The sequence below is a fragment of the Canis aureus genome, chromosome 2 (assembly GCF_053574225.1).
Source record: "Canis aureus isolate CA01 chromosome 2, VMU_Caureus_v.1.0, whole genome shotgun sequence".
Taxonomy (NCBI): Eukaryota; Metazoa; Chordata; class Mammalia; order Carnivora; family Canidae; genus Canis; species Canis aureus.
The window spans coordinates 12,922,863-12,940,225 of NC_135612.1; the positions used below are offsets into that span (position 1 = coordinate 12,922,863).

The 17,363-nt window shown below is 39.5% G+C and overlaps 1 protein-coding gene across 5 annotated transcripts in view; it reads left to right on the forward strand.

The window, feature by feature from the left end:
• Positions 1-17,363, forward strand: part of LIX1 (limb and CNS expressed 1) — a 61,610-nt gene that overhangs the window by 34,715 nt on the left and 9,532 nt on the right. For 4 of the 5 annotated variants that reach the window (XM_077863641.1, XM_077863636.1, XM_077863651.1 and 1 more), the window contains 4 exons: positions 3,099-3,239; positions 5,455-5,550; positions 13,975-14,052; positions 15,902-16,632. In XM_077863641.1, coding sequence (XP_077719767.1) covers positions 3,099-3,239; positions 5,455-5,550; positions 13,975-14,052; positions 15,902-16,189 — 603 coding nt within the window. In that variant the 3' untranslated portion in view covers positions 16,190-16,632. Of the gene's footprint in view, positions 1-3,098; positions 3,240-5,454; positions 5,551-13,974; positions 14,053-15,901; positions 16,633-17,363 lie in introns of those variants that run through there. The other variant, XM_077863652.1, reaches the window with a different exon arrangement.

A 17,363-nucleotide genomic window follows, 5' to 3' on the forward strand; every position in this document is an offset into this window, starting at 1 on the left:
CTTTGATCTCAGAAGCAGTGCCATTTGGTTGTAAATGTATGTGGCGCCTTTGATCTACTACTTAGTTGGTCTTATTTAAAATAGATAGCTTCTTTTATCTAAGTAGTGTTTACTAGGTCTCTCTCTATGAAAGATGGTTTAAATTGCTATTATTTAGATAGAAAGTATATGAAGTTTCTTAGGACTGCCCAAATCTGAATCTAATTCTCTAAACTCTAAAACCCCAATGACTCTATTGTAGATTTCATAAAGCAGATTCCTATTAAAATGAGCTACTCCTACAGATGTCAGGTAATATTTGCAAAAAAATTGTTTGCTTTTTCATGGGAAACGGATTTTTTTTCAAAGAATAATAAGCACAGCCAACACTCAGGCAAAAATAATAATCCTAGACTGTCTGAACTTAATGGTCAATTATCCCTCTGAAATTCACATATTAATATATCTTTATATTACTACATTATACATACCATATAAGGTATATTGAAACAGGATTATTTTAATAATAAGTATATATATTTAATTATCTTTATGAGGATTTCTTGAACATTTTATCAGGTACCTTAATGACTTGTGTTTGAATTTTCTAGGCTGCATTCAGTTATTCACTCAACAAACTGTATTTCAGGTACAGAGACACAAAAATGACTTAGTCACAGACTCAGCCTTTAGACTGCTCACAGCCTAGAGTTATGGGGCAGAGTACTAGCAGATAATTACATAGCAGTGTGGTGAATGCCTCTCATGGACAGTGATCCTCCCACCCTGGCCCTGGGAGTGGTCATGGAAAACTTTCTGAGAGATGTGGCACTTGAGCTTCATTGCAAGCCTGCCAACTCAGATATAAATCCCATAAATCCCAAGTCCATAAGGCAAACCCAACCTACCTGCGCAGATCCCCCTAATTTAATACAAGTGTCCTAAACTTTGGAAGAGGTCTAAATCTTCAATGGCTTTTGCCACCTGAAGTGACCCCCAAAGCCTTCTCCGCTGTCATTCAACTCTAAGAGGAAAACCCCAAACCACTTTCACATACATTTTAGAACTTTAGCACTATTCTTTTTAAAAAGGAAATATTGGAACTCTCTTTGTGTTGTAAATTAAAATTGCTGTGTATAATTGCTGTTTTGCTAGGCTACTGACACATGTTTTTCCCGTCCTCCTTGGTGTCATGTTCCTATTTCAGAAGTCTTGTCATTATTTCATCTGAATACTAAACACGTGTGAGCATTTCCACATGCTGATCCTGGGAGTAGGCACTGTGGAGAATGCTCCAGAAATACAGAAGTGGCCCTACCCAGGCCTGGAGGTTAGCTGAGGGGCAGGAAGAGGTAATCTGTAGTCAAGTAGGGGATCATTACTCTCCAAAGAGGGAGGTCGAAGTGAGAAAATCAGAGGGAGCTGGAGCCTGATCTCAGGGGACTCATACAGAGTTCATAGAGAGGGGAGGCCAACCCCTAGAGGATACAAGAACATGAGTTTGGAGCATTCCTCGGTCAGCACAGAGATGGTCAGTATGGGGCAGATAAAGTAGAGATAGGGAGGTGTGGAAGCAAATGGAGGGGGTTTGGCTTTTTCCCAGTGGAGTTAGAGTCCTTGAGGCTACAAAATGGGAGAATAAGAGATCTCTGGTACTTGCCCTATTCTTTCTTATCGGTCACCAAACACTACTGATTCTAAGAATCATGCTTTTTAGGTGATAGGAGTCCTAGAGATCAGAGAGCCTGGCCTCCCCATTTGTCCAGTGAGGAAATAAGTCCCAAAATTCAGCATGCCTGGGTCTCGCCATCACTAAGTAGCAGAGCCAGGGGCGCCAGTCTAACATGTTGGCCAGGACCTGAGCCTGTGCTTCTCTTCCTGGGGCTTGTTTCCCACCAGGAGTTTTAGAGTAGGGTCTAGGATCCTTGGCAGTTCACAGGAACCTGTAGGAGAAATGGCATCCCATCCTCTAGTAGGAGTGGGCTCCAAGGACAGTGCAGTTCTCATTAGGGTTTCATCCCTCTATGTGGACCCCCAGGATCCATGTCAAGCCAGAATTTGAAAAGAGGAGTTGTAGTTGATAACAAAAGAGACAATAGAAAAGAAAAAAAAAAAAAAAGAAAAGAAAAGAATCAGGATACACTGAGCAGACCCAAGTGAGCCATTGGAAAGCCAGGTTAGGAGAATGGAGTACAATATTCCTTTTAGGAGAATTTTTTTTTTTTTTTTAATGAGTTGCTAATCATAGTCTGCCTGTGGTTCCTAACTCCAGAAAGGCCAAATGGAGCATGTCCCACCCAAACTGTGTGGACTGACAGCAAGGTGGAAACGATGGTCCTCAAGAAGCTCAAGGAACTGTTATTAGAGGGAAAGTGGGGGATAAATGCTGGAAAAGCCAAAACAATAGATTTTGACGGCAGCTCCTTTGTCCTGACCTGGACATATGAGTACATATAAGACTGGGATACAAAAAAAAAGACTGGGATAGTCCCCTAGAGTATTACCATGTGCTAGGTTTTCTCAGCGCCTCATGTATATTAAATAATTGTTTTCTGTCTTCAACCAGATGACATAGGCATTACTGTTATTCCCATTTACAGAGGAAGATATTGAGGCACAGAATAACTTGCTCAGAGTTTTCCAGCTAATAAGTACCATAGTTGGGATCTGAATCTGAGCAGTCTGACTCCAGAACCTGTGTTCTTAATTATTGTTTTAAAAAGATTTCCTATTTCCCTTCTTTCCTTACATTTTTTTCCCTCTGAAATAAGAATTTGAGGAAGGTCTTGAAAATGAATGTAATCGTCAAGTACACAATAGTGACTCATTAATTTTATTATAATTTATCAACAGTATGCAAAGTCTCTGGTGCAAAACATAACATTCAAAGACTATAAGAGAATACAAAAATCATTTGAAGACCTAAACTAAGACATTTGCACGGACTCTAGGGCAGAAAGAAAATCTACACGATCTTCAGGGTATTAGCAATGGGTAAGAGAGAATAGGTGCAGAGAGTAAACATATGAGTGAAAGCGTCCAGAAATCCATTGAGGCAGTGACAAAAATGGTGAGATGCTGAATCCTGTAATGATTCCTTTTCTCCTTCCCTTCTCAAGTGCTGCTTAAGTAGAGCTGAGGCCAGACGAGATGCAGCGAAAGTGGCCCTCATCAACTCCCTCTTCAATGAGCTGCCCTCTCGAAGAATCACTAAGGAATTCATTATGGAGAGTGTACAGGAAGCAGTTGCCTCCACCAGTGTGAGTATCTACTAGGGTAGAGAGCTGGGGGTACTAAAGCACAGAGGCATTTGCATCTGGGGAAATACTAAAGTGAGCAAATTCTTTAAGAATTGTGCAAGTTTGGGAAGACTGGCTGGCTTGGTCGTGAGTTTCAGCCTCACATTGGGCAGAGATTTTAAAACAAACAAAATTGTGCAGGGTTAATTTTAACCCATGAGATCATTGGTTTTCAACAAAATGAACACTTGGCTTGGAAATCAAGAAGTTGGAGCTGGCTCCCTCTGCCCCATGTCAGAAATATTTTGTAGTTACCCTGGATGAGCATTAATCAAATTTTAAATCAAGATAGATAATTTGATCCATCCTAATTTATTTGAATGTTTGCTGTTTGAAAAGTATTGATTCTTTTAGGGCCTGGAAATGCATGCAATGAATACTGCCTTAATCTAGAGGTAAACTAGCTCATTTTCCCCCCAAACTTTATTAATCATAAAAATTATCCTAAGTGTGCATTAAAAGTATCAATTCCCCAGCCAGTGTGGGGGTCCTGCAATCTGTATTTTTAAGGAAAAGCTGACTGCTTTGACATGGAAAAGCCATATGCCCAATATTTGTTAGTTCTTAGAATTATCATGCTTAGTATTAATTCTTTCAGAGAGATGAACATCTTTTTCAGAGAAAATTACTGTTAATGGACATAGTTAATGCAAAATGCATTAGAGGAAAAACTCTTCTTAGAAATTTAGGTATTTTCTCAGCAATCTAGGAATAAATGACTTGCCCCATGAGTTATTTAAGAACTTCTGCTACTTGCTACCTACAAACTACAAATAATGGAGGAAGCCTTGGTTTCCCACTGTGGCAGGTGTCTCCCTGTGTGTCCTCCAAAGGCAGAAACTTGGCATTACTGAGGGAATTAGCCACCTCCTGGCTTTGCTTTTAGCATGAATAAACCCCATCTCAGATTTACATTCTCTGATTACCTTAATCTGATTATAAAGTTTCTGTCATTTTGGAGAAGCTGCTGAAAATGAAGGACACATTGTCACACTAGCAGTGACCCTTTTCTTCCTTTTCCCTTCATAAATGCTCTTGTCACCCACAGGAGAGATAAGAGAAGGGGCAGGGGACAGAGAATGGTTGACCTGAAAGGGAGACATCGGGGAGCTCTGTTCTCTATCTGCTGTCAGGATGAAAGGAAGCTTTTATTTTCTTGCCCTGTAAATTTCAAGAGCCTTTGAGGAAGAGAAGTTAGGAAAATGATGCCTGATTTATATGTGTGGAATTTACTCAGGAGCAGGGAGGGGCCCTCAGTGTAAATGTAATTTATCATTTTTTCATGGAAATTTCTAAGGGAAGAGAATATATAAGGTTTGCAGGCTTCTGGATGGATTTCCTCTGGGATATTTAAAAAGCCAACATAAATATTTCAACAGCAGCATGTTAATGTTATTGCATTCAGAAGCTATAAATTTGCTGCTATCTGATGCTGGCAGTTGTTTGTTCAGCCTCACAAAGGCATTGCCTACCTCCCCAGAAATCCAAGGCCCTGGGATCCTGCAGGGTAGGCCCCAATGCCAATCCAGCACTTGTGTTAGCTTTTTTACTGCCCTTGCCCCTAACCAAATTGAAGGGCAATTTCATTTCTACTCTTCACCCACCCACGTTGTTTCCTAAAGATTAGGTAGTCCAGAAATGAAAAAAATACACACCGAGATCCATGCCTCCATGTCAAACACCAGCATATTATAAAAATCCCCCATTAAGAATCATGGCAGTAAAATATGAATGGTTCATACAACCAGAGAATTCTTTCCCTGCAGGTTATATAATCTTGCCTGGTTACCATCAAATCAGAACAAGCATTTCAAGATTTCAAATAACACATGAAGGCAGCCTCAGAGGGCAATCATGCAAACATTACCCCCATCAACAGAAAAACCTTGTACAAAGATAAAAGAATTTCTACTTTGGGAAAATTATTCTTTTAGCAAGAATATTATCAGTTAACTTTCTAATGACAATTGATCAGATGGATTACAAAATCCTCTACCTGAGTCAAGGTGAGATTAAGGATTTTTATCCCAAATCAACTGGAGACTCTGTCGTAGAATGCATACCTGAAGGGTCAATATAATAGAAGTTTCACTATAGGGCCACAGCATTAATTCATGACCACAAAAGAAGAAGAGGGAAAATCCATAATATTTTCCTTTTCTGCTTTCTTCCCAAGGGCACTTTGGATGATGCGGATGACCCGAGCACCAGTATTGGAGCCTACCACTACATGCTGGAGTCAAACATGGGGAAGACCATGCTGGAATTTCAGGTACCTGACTTACTGTACAATCCAGAAGCCTAGGAGAATACCACTCTTACCATTAACGTCTCCTGTGCTGATAACCTAGTTGTTTTGTGTTTTGGTCATTTTAACTTAACCCTCTTTGAGTCTAGCATGGTAGTCCTTAGCCACACCTCAGGAGGCTAAAACAAACAAGCAAACAAGGCACTGTCTTTGCTTTCTTGCAGTGAAGTAAAGCACTTAAGTCTAAGAAACAGCTGGGGAAAAACACCATCTGAAGACCCTGTAACATTTCACCGGCCCTTCCGTACTAAGTTCCCCTTTTAAGCTGAGTTGAACAGTTTGAAGAGTTGGCTGTGACCGTTTGGTTCTTAATTTTCAGAAGTCTTAGATGAAGCTGTCTGCAACGTACATTAAACAATGCCCCCCTCAGTTCTGGTATTTCCATTAAACAAGATCTACCACCACCCATTGTTAACTAGGTCAAAAGATTCAGCCAACTGTAACCCTGTTCATCCACTGCTGACAAATGATAATAGACCTGAGAAACCACACTACCTATTTTTGCAAATTAAATGACCATCTTAATAACATTAACAATAAGAATAATAATACCCAATACTTACTGAATGCTTACTTTCTCTGACACTGTGCTCACTGGGGTAAGCATTTAAAAATATCATAGCTCAACACTCAAGATAAACATGAGTATTTATTATCCCCTTGTCATCACTGTGGGAAGTGTGCCATAGAGCTTAGTCAATTGCAGAGCAAAGACCCCCACAGTCTGATTTCTGAGCTCACATTCACAACTATTATCTTTTATTGGGCTGGGGAGATGAAAATTCAGTATGATTGGGCATGAAATGTATGCCCTCTGAAAAAAAACAACTTGAATGCTGAATATCCATATTTACGAAATGCTAGTAGGAATCAATACACAGTGTTACAATAAAGAGACTCGGTCCCCAGTATTTCTATTATTTTAGGTTAGATTCCCAGAAGCAATCAGAGATAAGTTTTATGGACCAAAATGTTCATCCAGGTGTAATTTACAAGTGTTTCATCTGAGCCCTGAAGCCACCAGCCTTCAAATACCTTTCAAACTGTTTTCTGGACTGCAATAGCATAGCCACTTTGTGGGTTGATACATCCCTCTTGCCCATTTTTTTTTTTTTAAATCAGGATTTTCCTCCATTAGTCCCTTGTTTGAAGCAAAAATACTCCCTCTTCATTTGGTCATTCAATTTTCTTTTTAAGTGGTAGTGTTCTCATTGACCTTTGATGTTGATTGCCTTGGGTTTGAAGAGAACAAATATCCCTAAAGCCTAAGCTCTGGAATAGATAGGGGCATGCTTGAGTTCAGTGATTCTGAGCCCAGACTCTGAAGTGGGCTGGTCCAGTTTAGCTTGGCTCTACTTTTCAACTCTTAATCTGTTTCCTCATTGTATGTAAATTAGGGAGACCTATAGTACTAGTGCAACCTCCCAGTGCCACTGTGAGCATTAAATGGGACAATATTGAAAGAGTCCAAAACAGTTCCTGGCATATGGTAAATACTCAGTGAAGATTGACAGCTGTTATTATACATACTTCTGAAGAAGGACTGTGTCACTTGAAATGCCAAAGGTTACCGCATGGATCCCCTTGACAACTTTACCTTAAGGTTTTAAGTAACTTAAAGGTTTCACATCAGGACAAGGCAGCACCCTGCAAACATCTCAGGGCTCTTGCTGTAGAATAAAGGGTGAAGCTATAAAGGGTCCATTCTTTTCCCCTTAATGAACTAAAGACAAACAGAGAAAAAAACAAACAGAAGTATAACACAAGTGAAAGAACACCGATTTTTAAAAACTGACAAAATAAAAATCATAATGCCCATTGTATAGGATTTTTGTGAAATTTATACAACATGATACTTATAAAGCGTCTAGTAATTTCCCCAAGGAAGAACTCCATTTATTTTAATTCCTCCCCTCTCAACCCCAACAAAAGAATATTGCACTTTTTTTATTATAAAATGAAAGTTGCCTGCCCTGGTACGTAATAGCTTGTATGTGATTTAATAGCTATTTTCAGAAAATTAAAAATAATTTTTGAATGCAATTGAGTTAGTCTGCCAAAGATAGGGGAAGGCAAGATTAAAAAAAAATAAATCTTAAAATTTTGTCCAAGTACTATGAATGGCTCTACTCAACCTTTTAGTAATTCTTAATTACCTTGCGATGGGCTGTATGTTTTCTGTGTGGTCTATGTAGTAAGGTGTTTAAATGTGTGAAATAATAACTTGAATCAAACTGTGGAAATGCTTCATAAATTCTCATAAAAGAAGCTGGGAGCAGGATGGAGGACAAAGGAAGAGGAAGATGTGAGGGCAGGAAAAATCCAAACTCACTCCCCCAGTAGGTATGCTGGCAACCCAGGAGGAGGGCCATGGAGCACATCCCTTTTCCTTCCGCCAGTTCTAGGTTGCCTGCTGGGTCCCGGCACATTCCTTGGTGGCCTGGGTTAAATGCATCAGCTTGTTTCTGCACATAATGGGAATTGACCACAGACCTGGGCTGTTTGCAGCCGACACAGCAATTCAGTACCCCTGGTGGGTAATAGATGTGTGTCTGTATGTAGCTACGGATGAGTATACCATATAAAAACAAGGCTGGTGTCTCCTGACTGCCTGCAGGCTTTCCAGGGGGGCTGTCAAGGAGGCAGCACTCAGAGGAAACGTGATAGGCTTCTGCTTACGTTCACTTCGTGGGAGGGAAGCTGAGTAGCTTTGCCATACCCAAAACTGCCTTAAGTTTGGGGGGAGGGATGGCGACAGCACTAGCCACTGGGTCTTGTCAAGGTCAGATTTGAGGCGGACTTTGACTGAAGCTGGTTAATATATTTATTCTGAAGCCTAATGCAGTCCAAGGACGAGTTGTTTATTTACATCTTTGCTAAATTCTCCAGGTCGCCTTTTAAAACCTCATCCCATAAACAAATTTCCTCTTAAATCCATTCTCTTGGGTGGGGAGATGGTGCCCACCTGTTTTTCAAGTTCTCCATTTACAGTGTTTGTTTTTCTTATTTCTGATGAATCACAGAACCAAGCAAGTCTCCCAGACAAAGTTCCAGAGAGAAGCAGAGTGCCTTTTCTTCCCACAAAGTAGCTGAAAGGGCAAACATTTTTCCTAACAGGAGGCAACACCATGGAGCACAATGAGGACAGAGCCCAGCTGTTGGTGGTTTAAACTGAATGAATGACAAATCGAACCAGGAAAGCTGTAGAAGGAAAGCTGAAACTTGAATGCAGAAAACACAAGGCTTGCTTCTCCATTTGATTTCAAATTTATTTTACTGATCAGGACTGGCTGCATAATCCTTGGGGCTCATACAAAATGAAAATGCAGGGCCTTTTGTTAAAGAATCACTAAGAATTTCAAGTCAGGGGAGCATGAAATCAAGCTTGGGATCCTGTGAGAAGCCGGCCTTGTCCCTGAGACAGAGACTCACCAGAAGGGACTAGACTAGGGTAACAGGAGTTAGGCATTCACCGCAGGCACAAAATTTAAAGGAGTGTCAAAAAACTCAGTGATCAAGATAATATTATAATGCAATATTTTAAAAACTCAAAATGAATGTGTAAAAATAAACAAAATATCAAAATTTTAAATAAAGACAAAATTTGTTTTAAATTTTTTGTTTATTTGAGAGAAAAAGACAATGAGCTGGGGTGGGGTGGGGGGGTGGGGCCAGGGAAAATGCAGGCTCCCCACTGAGCAGGACCCTGGGATCATGACCTGAGCCAAAGACAGACACCTAACCAACTGAGACAACCTGGCGCCCCTAAAGACAGATTTTGAAATAAAAGGCCCTGGACTTTCATTAGTCACCTTAAATCTTGCTTCACTCACGTCATCCTAGTCCCAACCCAACCTATAGGCCAGCTTCTGGTTTATCTGTCCGCCTACCCAGATTCCCTGGTCTTCTAGATCAGGTGCATAACAAATAGCACAGCTCAAAGCCATGAATGAGGAGCAGGACAGATAACTTACCAAACAGATTTCCTTTAAGCGATAAGGCTTTGACAGATAAAACGATGAAAACCAGGCAGCAAGGACTCAGGTGAAACTAGGGAATGAATCCTTCTAGAAGTCCACAGCCCCCTTCTTGCCAGTCTATAATAATGCAAGGATTTCCGATGGAATCAGTGAGAAGCATACAAGGATTTCCTGGGCTCACCTGGACTCGTACAACTTCGGGACTATCTGAGGATAGTAAATTTGATATTATGAGGGGAAATAAAGAAGGATAGAAAGAACATGGAAATATTTCAATATACTTTACATAGTGATGGTAAGATTAGTATCTCTACAGAAGAGGGCAAGAACTAGATTGGTACATAATGTACGAAGGCAGAAATAAGGTCATCTTCCCTGTGGAATTTTTGGGAAAGAGAACAACACTGAGGAAGAGGCAGTTGTGTTACTGCTGCAGGAAAAATTCTTTGGGGATGGAATGAGAATTTAGGTAAGCCAGAAGAGATATGGGGGATGAGTCTCCTGCAGTCAAAAACAGTTCAAATCTCTGTGGGGAAGTTTTTGAGAGATGTAGGTTGCCAAGAGACGTGAGAATGGTTTCTGGCTCTGTTCGTAGAAGAACTGTGGGTTCTAAAGTCTTAGGAGGACTGCTGGGTGGAATGACAGGGGTTTATCTGGAAGGGGGGCAATGGTTACTATATATAGATAAGAATGAGAGCTTAGAAAACATTGGAGGAAAAAAAATAAAAAATAAAAAAAGAAAAAAGAAAAGAAAACATTGGAGGAAGAATATGTTACTAAGGCAATAATTGTCAGAGGATGGAATTAAGAGCCCTTGCAGGCTGTTTCTCAAACCGGGCCACAAGAATACCAGGACAATACCAAGATGGTTATTGAAAGTCACAGAAGAACTCGGTATATCGTTCTGGGTCATATAGAGTTTAATCATTATAAACTTGGGTTAAGGGGAAGATGGGGGAATGGAGGTGGTATTTATTATTTTTAAAAATGGACATATACTAGAATGCAAAATTCAAGGGGAGCCTTAAAACATTAAATGAAAAGAAACGTCTTATTTGGAAATAGTGACTGTTCTGTAACAGCACAGAGACTGTTCCCTATCAGGACATAAAAAGTGATCCTTTTCGTTTTTATGGCAGCAAAGTCTTTAGTGAGTGGGTTTAAAGGTACAGTGAGAAAGGCAGCACAGATTTATCCTGAGGAGTCACTGGGGTAACTTTGATGAGAAGCACAGGGGTAAGAGGCAGATTACGTAAGATTTGGCTATAGAACTAACCACTCTCACTTTTCCAGATTATCATAGTGATGTGACAAAGTGCAAATTTGGATGGGGCAGGGACAAGTAGAGGAGAGAGGACATGAGAGGGGTAGCTTCCCTGGGCAGTGGGCCCAGGACCCTAGGCAGATGGTGGCGTCTCTGTTTGAGGCAGGTGGAATAATTCCACGGGTATCCATGTCTCATTTTAATTAATGGAAACACATGATTTTACTTTCACTGAAGTCTCTATGGGCTCTTTGAGTGCGTACTGTACAGTGGAATACTGACAAAATCTCCAACTGAAAAGAAGGGGAGAAAACCCTATTATACTCTACTGGCAAGTTCAGACATAAGAATGATGATATTTGCTCTTCTGATTATCTTATAGCTTTAGAATTTACCTAATAATTTTAAAATGTCTGAAATCTTAGAATGTCTTAAGTCTCCTCATTTTCATAATTTAAACTTTTTTCCTGAGCATGTACGGATAAAGACAATAAAAATCGTTTTTTTTGAATGGTCAGTAGGACAACTGTCTAGATGGTACATTTTCATAACTAGTGTCACGACCAAGAATTTCCTTAATTGTATTGTGTGTATGTGGTTTATGCCGTTAATCCACAATAGATGTCTCTCTGACCAAAAAAGAAAAAAAGATGCAGATAGAAGACTGCTACTTCTAATCACATTAGGAAAATAAAATCTTCAGTATTTATACAGTTTGGCTTGCCCTAATATGATGAAGGGAAAGGCTGCTGGAAGCTTAATGCCTTGCTCAGCCCTGGCCATTGGATGTAAAAACTATGGATTGGTTTTAATGTCAGTTCAACCTATCTACTTTTTCAGGATTTTCTTGACTGAACTTATAAGCATAGGAGTATTTTACAGTTTCTGTAGCTTGTCCATTATATGTTATCTAGATCTACTTTTTTGGCTGAATTTTTTAAAAATTTAAATGGTTTTCTTTAATATATAATATTGTCACGTGATTCAAAACTCAAAAGGTACAAAAGAATGTCAGAGAGAGGTCTCCCTCCCACTCCTGCCCCACAGGCATTCCTGTTCCCATCGCAGAGACAATTATGTTGCCCAGCTCTTTTGTATCTTGCCAAAACTCACATAGGCACTTACAAACAAATATTTATAGAGATTCTCTATTCTTTTTTAAGTGCACAGTATATGTTTGTGGACCTCGCTTTCTTTTAACACCACATCATAGAGATTATTTTAAAACCTAGAGAGCTTTCTCATCCTTTCTCTGTGAATGAAAGGATTCAGTGGTATGAATGTATTGTAGAGGAGGAAAAATAATTTTCCCTGTACCCTCTTAGCTGAGACTCCTGTAATAAAAGACAGATTAATAGGAGAAAAATGGAAGTTTATTGACACATATACTTCATGTATACATGAGAGATACTGAGGGTGAAATAGTATCTTTCTGTGGTGGCTTGGAATTTAGGATCAAATACCATCTTAACAGGGAAAGAGGAGGGGGGTGTAGGCCTCTTAGGGGATAGTAAATGATTTTTAAGAAAGATGAATGGACCCTTAGAAGAATAGGTGGCAGTTATGTTGGTCTGTGTCTTCTGTGATGAGTCAATGTTCCCTGGTTGATAAAATTCCTCAGGAGGGAATTTCTCATAATTGGGTTCCTTTTGGAGGATGTGTCTTTAGGCAGATAAGCAGTGTTCAGAGAAAGCCTTTCCTTTCATTTGCTGTTTTTCCAGTGCTTACTCCTTAAAATAATTAATATACCAAAGTGGCATCTTTTGGGGTGCCATGTCCTGAACTCTTATTTTTGGGCAGCAAATTCTGCTACTTTTCAGTATCATCCTTTTTTAAACTATTCCTTTAAAAATGAGCATTTGAACATCTGGGTGACTCAGTCTGTTAAGTATCTGACTCAGTTTTCTGCTCAGTTCATGACCTCATGGGTGAGATGGAGGGAGACCCATATTGGGCTCCACAGTCACTGGGGAGTCTGCTTGAAAATTCTCTCCCTCTGCTCCTCCCCTCACTCATGCACACACTCTTCCTAAAATGAATAGGTCTTTAAAGAAAAATTTGACAATGTCCACCTCAAGCTGACGCTATCTAATTAGATACAGGAACTGGAATCAGCTGGGAAAATACTAAATTTATTCTCTGCCTTACAATCAGAAAACTGTACCCATTCTGTAAACTAAAAGCGGAGGTTCTCGCTTGGTCAATGGCAGTTTCCCCAGCTGGTCAAAACTGCCCACTGTTTCTGGAATGGTATGGAACTTACAGCAAAAGAAACAAAAGTCAGAATCTTTGCTGTTGCCGGGCCCGTTGATGCTCATTTATAGAAAATCAGTATCAGCTAAGACATAAGGCACATCAGTCAGTACCTGTCAGTACATCACTTAAACATTTATAATTCCAGGCCCAAGAAGAGCCAGGTTGAAAGCAAAGTAGGTTATTATTCCTTTTCCTTTTCTATATCTTGTTCTCAGTGACACACTGTGTTGAAGAGGATCAGAGTGGAGGATTCTCTATTTAAATAAATAAATAAATCTTTAGAAATAAATACAAATAAAAACTAGCATTTAAAACATTCCCAGCCTCAGGCAATTCTAAAAAAACAATACAGTGAATAACTTTGCCTATACATTATTCTGAGATGTCCTGGTTTATTTAGATAACTTTTTGGGTGTAAAATTGTTAGAGAATATGGGTTTTTTTTTTTTTTTTAAGAGAGTTGGGGGAAGAGGCAGAGGAAGAGGAGGGAGAGAGAATCTTAAGCAGGCTCCATGCTCAGTGGGAGCCCAAAGCATGACTCTATCTCATGGCCCTGAGATTATGACCTGAGCCAAAATGGAGTCTGATGCTTAACTGACTGAGCCTACCCAGGCTCCCCAAGCATATGTACTTTTGATGTTGAAAGATACTTGTCAACTAGTAGCTTAGTCATTTTATTGTGCAAATATTAATATAATAGAGGAGGGAAGGAAGAATGCTCCAGAAGCTTGGAGGACTCTGGTGTTTGAAAAGTCTTAAAGTGTTCCATTGATATTGTATATTCTATTTCCCTGAGATAGTTGCAATCAGAGTTATGCCCTGCCCAGCTTTCACACTTTGTTTTACATTTCTGCTTTGAGAGTAAGGGCAAGTGTTTGGGTTTTGCAGGAGCTGATGACCATTTTCCAACTTCTGCACTGGAATGGAAGCCTAAAAGCCCTTCGTGAAACAAAGTGTTCCCGACAGGTGAGACTTTCCAATTGAGAACGAATTTATGTCCTATGGACTGAGCAGATGGCTTGTTGTCTTCCTAGATTTCCTTTATTTGGATTTTTCTCTGTTTAAATCTGGTACTTTATCTAGTAGAGCAGAGGATACATGAAAAACAGTCCATTTGAGCCAGAGACTGACCAAATATGCTAAGAAGAATGTTGCCTGCATGTAGGACTGATACCTATACTAAATGCCAGAATGGAGGGATCTTTTAGACTTGGTTTCTATACTAAATGCCAGAATGGAGGGATCTTTTAGACTTGGTTTCTAAGTCAAATGCTGAATCTCTCTACGCACCTGCCCCACCTTAGAATTTGTGCCCTCTTCTACTCTCCAAGCAGAAATAAATTTGAGAATGTACTGCTTCTGAACCTCCTTACTGAAGAGTGGTAAAGTTGGCTGCAGCTGGAGGATTTTTCTTACACCCACCAGAAGTCCCCAAAAGACAACAGAAATGATTATAATGTTGGGCATTCAGTCACTTCAGTTTTTTGGTTTAGAAGTTTCTTCTTTATTTTTCAGAATCAACGTCTCACTATATAAGATATAAGATATATATAATCCTATAAGAAGCATCCCTCCCCCCCCTTTTTTTTAATGGCAAAGGCAATTCCCTTCCTGTGTCTTTAACAGTTTTCACCTACTATCCTCCAAGATTTATCCTTCCTTTGTGCACCAGTAGACTTTGAAAAATGACTTTTTTTTTTTTTTTTTTTTTTTTTTTTTAGAATTTGCTAACAGGAATTTGTGTGAGGAATAAAGCCTCTACTAGTCAGCTAGATGTGGGTGGATATAAGAGTTTTCCATCTACTGCAGCCCCAGGAGTTTTTAGTTGTTCTCTGGTTAGAAAGTCTGGCTTTCAAAATGTCAAGGATGGAAAAGAAATGAGTAGTTGACAATGGCTTGGGCTATTTTTTCTTTTCCTTTGATTTTATAAAAGGCCTTTGAAATTCGCTGGGTTGGTTATAAACACTTTTCCATGGTTGTTTTTAATTTGTTAAGGTCATAAATAAATACCACATGTTCCTGAAAATAAAAATAAGCCATGCATCCCCTCTACAAGATCTTCTTAAAGTGTATCCATCAAACCTATACATGATGTTATGATGCATTGGGAAATTTTTCACATGAGAATTGACAGGTAGTGACTAATTTTGAATTATTAACAGAAAAGAGAATGTACATGAAGGTACCATTATGATACCAATAATGCCTACGTTCCACAGTACACTTTTAAAGTTCTTTCTGTAGTTTCTGTGAACCATTTGGACTGCCATCTATCTTATGTTAACAACACAGCAGTTAGGAAGTTGATTCTCCTTGTTTCTAAGCGTTGTCCTGACTCAAAGCCTCCTGGTCTCTGCAATGGGTGTGACCAAACCAAATTCTGCCCTAATCCTTCCATATAATTGTTTCTGTCTCTCTGCCTTGCTGAAGGAGAGCTGGGCAGAAGAGTTCAAATAATAAACGAGGTGATGTTCATGCATGAAGGAATGTATTTCCGAACGAAGACATTTTCTAGCAAGGTCAGAGTTCTGTTTGTGAACATTTTTGAGTTATTCTTGGTGGGAATGTTTTGACTCAACCTGAAGTGACCTTGCTTTGCTTGACCAGGTTAGCCCTTCATCTGTTTTAAGAAATATGTATTGAGATTTGCCTTCAGTTTGTGAACATCAGAGAGGTCCAGTTGTTGGCAAAACTCCTATGGATATGAATGTGGGGGGTGGCAGAGACAAAGGAAATGAGATGTTGGAAGGCCATGAACACAGGTGCCTTTGTTGCTCTTCACTGACACTCTGGACTTTGTCTTCTTGGCTCCCAGGAAGTCATCTCCTACTATTCCCAGTATTCCCTAGATGAAAAGATGCGCAGTCATATGGCCCTGGACTGGATCATGAAGGAAAAGGAGTCACCAGGAATCCTCTCTCAAGAGCTCCGGATGGCCCTGAGGGAGTTGGAGGAAGCCAGGAAAGCGGGACAAGAACTGCGGTTTTATAAAGAAAAGAAAGAAATCCTGAGTTTAGCCCTGACTCAGATCTACAGTGATCCTGACACCTCCTCACCCAGTGATGATCAGCTAAGCCTAACGGCTCTTTGTAGCTACCACTAGCAAGGCCAGATGCCGGCTGCCTCAAGGTTGGCAGAGGCCGGACTCTTAACATTAGAAAGCTCAGTGAATGTCACTGGAGGCTTTAGCACCTATAGCTACTACCTGAAGGCTGTACTAATTCTTCCCATCCATTCCATTCCGAGAATCTGAGAGTAGTAGGACCCTTACAGGACCCACCATCCCACTCGATACAATTTTCCCATTGTGCTTTCAAAAGTTTCTCTTCTTACTGAAAGGATGGAGATAAGATTGTTTGAAAAATACTTTCCAGGTTTGGCTTCAACCTAAAGCCCTGTTGACATGTGCCTTGCTAGATTATAAGTGTTGTTTTAAACAATAGGTCAGTGTAGTATCCCCCAAAAGAACATTAGCCTGGTCTGGGGAAAGTAGCATGATAGCAATTTTTGAAAATACTTGGGACTAAATAAACAATGTAGAAAATATGCACGGGTCAGAGTTTCTTCCTAAGCTTCATAAGCTAAGAGATATTTATACTCTACTAGGTGTAACCCAAAATTACAGTCAGTATTTTATCTGGACATCCTGCTATCAAAGATCCTAAAGTCATAATGGTATGAAAATGCTTAAGTTTAATTTGGCTTAAAATGCCAGTAATAATAATTTTTTAAAATCTACACTCTTCCATATGAGGATGTCAACCAGAATAGTACATTCACTTGTATTCCTCAAGAAGAATTAATATCTAATTTTTATGAGCCCTGCAATCAGTCATGCTCATTTTTAATTTGCAAATAGATTACTTGAATTGATTCTATTTTTGCCACCACAGTCATGTATCTATAATGGAAAAAATTACTGGCATTTTAAAGGTTAAAACATTTTGAAAAGTCATTATTAGCTTTTAACATGCTTGCATTTCATTAGTTTCTCATGCATTAGAGAAGAATCTTTAGCTGTCTTTTTGTTGTTCAACAACATAAGCCGAGAGTAGCTCAAATGTAGGTCACTTTTAGGTTTTAATTAGACATCTCCCTTTGAAAATGGCTTGGGTCAATTAACTGATAAGAAAACCAAAAGCAAATACAGACTAATCTTTTGATAGTTTTTGGTCACTCAGAATGGCAGTGGTATCAATTTTAAACACTTGTAGGAAATTCCATATTTATAACCTGAAGATAACCCTTGCATTTAGTCCAAAATTTCAAAATAAAGA